Source organism: Miscanthus floridulus, chromosome 4, assembly GCF_019320115.1.
Source record: "Miscanthus floridulus cultivar M001 chromosome 4, ASM1932011v1, whole genome shotgun sequence".
NCBI lineage: Eukaryota > Viridiplantae > Streptophyta > Magnoliopsida > Poales > Poaceae > Miscanthus > Miscanthus floridulus.
Window position 1 is genome coordinate 78,497,658 of NC_089583.1, and position 7,008 is coordinate 78,504,665.

The window sequence follows — 7,008 nt, forward strand, 5'->3', positions numbered from 1 at the left end:
AGATTCCATCTAGATGTGTATTATGGTTTTGCTAAGTATTGCTATCTCTAACCCAAAAGAGTTTTGCACCTAAGTTCCAATCATATCGACTAACTGAGCAAGTGAGACCAGGAAAGGTAAGCATATAACCTAAGGAATTCAAGCGTGGAAAACTAAATGAGTTAGAGAATGCAAACTCCTGCAATGACAATTTTTTCCAAGATATCGACAAGGTCATGCTCCCCCTAGTCCTCGTTAGAGCTCCTCACAAGGGTCAAGCTCTTGGTTGGGTAACTTCATAGATAGTTCACGGGCCTTCTCCACACACATGTTGATCTCTGTGTGGCCTTCTCCCACACCGCTCTACACCGTCTTCACTATCGAGGTTCTGACCAAAACACCGCGGGCCTCGTTCCCTTGGTACGCAATCGGTGGCCACACCACAAACGTGATTGGTGACTTGGTGTCACTACTAGAAATATCCACTTCTATGACGAAAATCTTAATGACGAATCCGAAACCGTCATAAAAGAACGCTTTTTATGACAAATATTTCCGTTTCGTCATAGATCAGTGGCGACGATCCTGCAACCCTCCCTTTCTATGATGAAATCAGGCATCATCACAAAAAACATCATAGAAGAGCACAGGGTTTCATCACAGATCATTCGCGTGACTCATCTATGACGATCTTCTTTAAAACTATGACGAATAGGGCTTCGTCATTGAACTAATTAAACATCTGCGACGAACAATATTTGATCTGTAACGAATGTCTTGGTCATAGATCTCCACACGGTACTTTCTCCATCCAACATGTACCTATGGGACATACGGTTACTCATCCATGACACTTGCAATTCATCATAAAAGTCTCCGCTTGATCATATCTCCATGTGACGTGTACCTGTAGGACATACAATTACTCATCCGTGACGCTTGCAATTCATCATAAAAGTCTCCGTTCGGTCCTTTCTCCATCCGACGTGTACCTGCGGAACCCTTCAACATCCGACCTATGGGACCCGATGGCTTACGTGTCACGTGTACCCGTGGGACCGTTCTCCATCTCCATCCGACCTGTGGGACTCGACGGCTTGCGTGTCATGTGTACCTGTGGGACCATCCAACTTGTGGGACCCGACGGCTCACGTGTCACATGTACCTATGGGACCTTTCTCCATCTCCATCAGACCTGTGGGACCCGACGGCTTGCGTGTCACTTGTACCTTCTATGCCGCCGGGGTCTAATAAATTCAAAAAAACCTCAAGGAGTCGAACCCGGGACCCGGAGGAAGGAATGCACGATTTTTACCATTGTGCTAGATGCTTGGTTGTATTGACATGTCTCTGGAGTCGTTATAGTTCTTGGTTGACCTATATTGGATATTTTCCCTTCAAGTGGAAACAAATCTATGCCCGTTAGACTAGCGACGGCGGCGACAGCGGCGGAGGATCCCCAGTGTGCTGTGGTGGTTCCGGCATCCTTTTGGAGGCTAGGCGGCGAGGCTTGCTGGTGGAGCACGGCGGCATTGGTGTCTGTGTCTGTTGTGTGCCACGGTAGAGGCGACAGATCCGATCCGCAGGTCTCTTTTCTCGCCTTTTTTTGTTCGCTTCACTATTTTGGTCCTTGCTTGAACATGAGGTATACAAGAAATATTCTAGCATTGGAGATCTGGTTAGGCCAATGATACGATGATGAAAAGAACTAGGAGGTGGCACTGGTTGGTTTTCTGCTGATGTCTTGGTTTTCTGCATATGTTCAGTTTTGTTACTGTAAATGCCTGTGTAACTAGGCCCGTTAATTGTCAAGTGCTTGCTTGATTATACCTATATGTCTAGGCAAACAAACAGGCCCATTGCTTCTGTCTTCAAAACTGTTGTAATTGTCTCCTCTTAATCTTTGTCTGTCTCCTAAGCTCTGAGCTCATGTACTGATTGTAAGTGTGATGGATAGACTTGATTTAGCTAGAATTGTAATGGTTACAGCTCCATTAACTGCTATTTTAGTTTGAGTTATATATATATATATATATATATATATATATATATATATATATATATATATATATATGTGTGTGTGTGTGTGTGTGTGTGTGTGTGTGTGTGGTGCTACTCTAAATTTGTTTGAGGCCGTACCATGAAAATTGTTAATGGTTGTTCAAGTTGCACTTTGGTATGAGTTGTGGACTTCACTGTTGGATCTTTATTGGATTATTTTCCTCTTTAGTAATCTCATTTCTGAGCAAGCTCTCATTCTACGGCACACGGACGAAATGGAGGCCCCCAACAAGAGGAACGCACTGGCCAGCTTCACGGACGATGCCATTGTCGAGATCCTCTACCGCCTCCCCGCTCACTCCTTGTTCTGCTACAAATGTGTCTATCGCTCCTAGAATAGCCTTATCTCAGACAACTATAAGTTGATGCCCCAGACTGTGTTCGGCTTCTTCTACGATGGATTCTATGACCAACAAAACTTCATCAGCATCTCTGGCGTTTACCCCTCCTTGTCTTTCTTGCCCTTCACCATGAACAATGTAGCTGTCTTAGATTGCTGCAATAGCCTCATCTTTTGCCGGTGCCTTGGGGCTGATGGATACTGCTATGTCATCTGTAATCCGGCAACCCAGAAGTTCAAGAAACTGCCGCCTAGAATCCATTCTGTTGGTGAGACTCGATTGAGGTTCGATCCGATAGCCTCCTCGTACTTCCATGTGCTTGAATATATGGAGGAGAATGGTCAGTATGTGGGTGCGGACATCTACTCATCTAAAACTGCAGCATGGATCTTTAAGGAATCTAAATGGGTCAAGAATGCTCAGTTGACATTTTCAAAAATAGGAACTATGTTTCTTAATGGTTGTTTGCACTATATTGGGTTCTACAATGGTTACCATCTTATACTTGCTGTGGATATGGAGGGAAAGACATGGAGGAAATTTCCTAACTAGACGCGTGTTTTTTTCACGCGCCTTCTTTTAAAATCAGGATCACTTGTGTCAATGGACTGTTGGTGGTCGCAATATGTCCAAGCTTTCAATCTGGATCCTTGAAGACTATGGTACTAATAACAAATGGACATTGAAGCATACTATCAGCCTATGTAAGTTTGGTAACTTTGATTTTCAGTCATGCTATAGAACGGTTATAGTTCACCTAGAATGGAATTTGATTTTTTTTGTTGGGGTTGTGGTGGAAAGCGCTGTCATCGCATATAACATGAACAACAAAAAAGTTCATGCCATCCCTACAAATTACGTTGAGTATGGTAGACATGACATCCTGCCAGAAATAAAAGGTAGACCTATCAATCTTCTTTGTGTTCCCTTGTTCTCGGAGTTGGAGTCATTGGCAAAGTAGTAAATAAAACTGCATTTGATGTATCTCTCTATCATGACATGTTTAAATGGATCAATGTTGTTTGATTGTCTATGCATATGTTTAGTGTTGTTACTGTAAATGCCTATGTACAACTAGGCCTATTAATTGTGAAGTGCTTGCTTGATTATACCTATCTATCTAGGTAAACAAATAGGCCCATTGCTTCAACCTTCAAAACTATTGTAACCGTCGTCCTCTTAATCTTTATCTGTCTTCTATGGAAGAAGCTCTGAGCTCGTGTACTGATTGTAAGTGCGATGGATAGACTTGATTTAGCTAGAATTGTAATGGTTATAGCTCCATTAATTGCTACTCTAGTTTGAGTTATATATCTATGTGGTGCTACTCTAAATTTATTTGAGGTCGTACCATGAAAATTGTTAATGGTTGTTAAAGTTGCACTTTGGTATGAGTTGTGGACTTCACTGTTGGATCTTTGTTGGATTATTTTCCTCTTTAGTGATCTCATTATTGAGCAAGCTCTTATCCTACTGTACACAGACAAAATGGAGGAGGCCCTAAACAAGAGGAACGCACTAGCTAGCCTCACGGACGATACCGTTATCGAGATCCTCCGCCGCCACCCCGCCCGCTGCTTGATCTACTGCAAATGTGTTTGTCGCTCCTGTAACCACCTCATTAGGGACTATAATAATCATAAGGTGCTGCCCCAGACTCTGGCTGGCTTCTTCTACGATACCGACCAAGGCCATCGACGCTACACCAGAGTCACCGGTGAACACCCGTCCTTGTCCTTCTTGCCCTTCACCTTGGACAATGTAGCTATCTCAGATATCTACAACAACCTCATCCTATGCTGGTGCTGAGGGGCTGATGGATTATACCGCTATGTCGTTTGCAATCCGACAACCAAGAAGTTCAAGGAACTGTCGCCTAGCATTCATTCTGTTGGTGAGGCTCGATTGGGGTTCAATCCGACAACCTCTTCGCACTTTCATGTGATTGAATATATAGAAGAGGAGCAGGATGATGAGTGCAAGGGTGTGGACATCTACTCATCTAAAACTACAACATGGATCTGTAAGGAATCTAAATGGGGACCGAATACTTGTGTGACATTTAAGAGATCAGAAGAAATGAGATCATTAGAAACTGTGCATCTTAACTATTGTCTGCACATTATGGGGTACTTGGGGTTTTACCCTCAGATACTTACTGTGGATATGGAGGAGAGACATGGAGAAAAATTCCTTACCCGCATGGTTCTTCACCCTCCATCCATCAAGCTAAGGGTCACTTGTGTGTAATATGCCCAATCTTTCAATCTAGATCCTTGAAGACTATGGTACTAATAAATGGATATTGAAGCATACTATCAGCATTCTGAAGGTGTTTGCACAGACTAACATTGAATTTAGTTATTACTCATACTACAATGTTAATGAGTACTACTCAATGGTTCTTATCTTTGTTGGGGTTAGGGGGAAATTGACATCGTTGCATATAACATGGATAGTAGAAAAGTTTATGTCATCCCTACACGTTACAGTTAGTTTTTGAAATGTGGCATCCTTCTAGAAATCAACGGCAAACCTTACTATCTTCCCTATTTTTCCTTGTTCTTGGAGTTGGAGTCATCAACGGAGGAGTAAATAAAGTTCCATGATGTATCTCTCTATCATGACATGTTTAAATGGATCAATGTTTGATTGTCTTGGATGGATGTTGTTATTATTTTGCAGCAACTTTAACTTGTTTGTAATGTAAGCTAAGGTCTGTGCAGTGTGTACCATGAATATTATTAATGGTTGTTAAAGTTGTGTTTTTGTACGAGTTGTGGATTTATAAAATTTGCTCACTGCCAATCTCAACATAGAGGGGGTAAGCTCACCTTCTTTAGATGCAAGGTAACTCTCCTCATAGAACACATACAACCAAACACCTTCTCAGCAAGTTGCATCTGCTCGTGCAACCTAAGATTCAGCATACCAAACACAATCTTAGCTAAGCTTGCATCCATAGCTGTAGACAACCAAACACCCTTCACAAACCAAGGACATTAGTTCATATTCTTCATACATCCTCCTAGCTAGTATGAAATAGAGCATTCCAAATCTAACATGTTGATGACGTACTTCAATACAACATAATACATGATTCCAAATCCAACAACCAGAACACAACAAAGAAAAAACATGTTCAACTTCCGCTACAAGTTCTGCATGCTGAGTTCCAATGCTTTCCTATCACCTCCGCCATTCGAGTGGCCTTCGCTTCCTTCCTCCCCTTCGTCATCTGAGTCTATTAGCCTGACTTGGATTGTGCCTGACTTTTTCAAATACTCAAGATACTATCGCTACGATACGTATTAACCATAGAGTTTTGGATACTGCACATTTTTTTAAAATTAAGCCAAGCATTACAATAGTTATAGCTGAAGAAGTGACAAGTAAGAAGCTCACCCCATTCCTCTGGCACTTGAAGTAGACATGACCAAGGTTCAGGTTTTCTTTCATAGACCATCGCTCAATCACTCTAGCAAGCTTGCAGTAGGGGCAAATCACCAATGGAAGGCCAGTAAGCTAAGCTTGCATCCATAGCTACAGACAACCAAACACCCTTCACAAAGCAAGGACATTAGTTCCTATTCTTCATACATCCTTCTAGCTAGTACGAAATAGGGCATTTCAAATCTAACATGTTGATGGCCTACTTCAATACAACATAATACATGATTCCAAATCCAACAACTAGAACACAACAAAGAAAAAACATGTTCAACTTCCACTGTAGGTTCTGCATGCTAAGTTCCAATGCTTTCCTGTCACCTCTGCCATTTGAGTGGCCTTCGCTTCCTTCCTCCTCTTCGTCCTCTGAGTCCATTAGCCTGACTTGGATTGTGCCTGACTTTTTCAAAACCTCAAGGTACTATCGCTGCCATACATAGTAACCATAAAGTTTTGGATACTGCACAAATTTGTTTAAAAAAATTAAATCGAGCATTACAATAGTTATAGCCAAAGAAGTGACAAATAACAAGCTCACTCCATTCCTCTGGCACTTGAAGTAGACACAACCAAGGTTCAGGTTTTCTTTCATAGACCGTCGCTCAATCACTCTAGCAAGCTTGCAGCGGGGGCAAATCACCAATGGAAAGCCAGTCTCTTCACCAACAAGATCTGACAACCGATTTGTAGTCTGGTAGCTGCTTTGTCCATGCATCCTATTTGATGCAGTGCTACCGCAAGAGGATTAGATCCAGTGGAACATGGCACCAATAGAGCTGCACCAAGGGAAGGGGCTAGCGAGAGAGAGAGGGGAGGGGGGGCATGAAACACAATGGCTACTCCTGCCAATTTATAAAAGAGTGGGGGAGCCGAGATCCCGGACCCAAGTTGTAGTAGACAAAACTTTACCTTTTTTTGAGGAATTTAAGTAAAAGACAAATAGAAGAAGGTACACCGTACACATGACAACGTCCCTCTCTGGGCCTGATTGGTTTGTGGCCAAAATTTGCTATGACAAGGATTTAGTAATCCAAAATTAGGTAAAATTTTTCCATGTATTTGGCAAGCCGAATGTGAGAGGTTGGCAAGTTTTGGTAGCAAACCAATCAATAGCCAAAATCATGGCATGCCAATTCTTTGGTTTGGCAAATTTTGGAAGCCAACCAATTAGGCCTCC

The 7,008-nt window shown here is 42.3% G+C and overlaps 1 protein-coding gene across 1 annotated transcript; it reads left to right on the plus strand.

The window, feature by feature from the left end:
- Window positions 1-2,405: 2,405 nt before the first annotated feature.
- LOC136548674 (F-box protein At5g49610-like) lies at window positions 2,406-2,933 on the plus strand. Its single transcript, XM_066540116.1, has one exon. The coding sequence runs from the start codon at window positions 2,406-2,408 to the stop codon at window positions 2,931-2,933; it is 528 nt and encodes a 175-aa protein (XP_066396213.1).
- The last annotated feature ends 4,075 nt before the right edge of the window (window positions 2,934-7,008 follow it).

Excerpts from the sequence above, each read along its gene's own strand:
- LOC136548674 (XM_066540116.1), top strand. The coding sequence starts at position 2,406 with ATGCCCCAGACTGTGTTCGGCTTCTTCTACGATGGATTCTATGACCAA.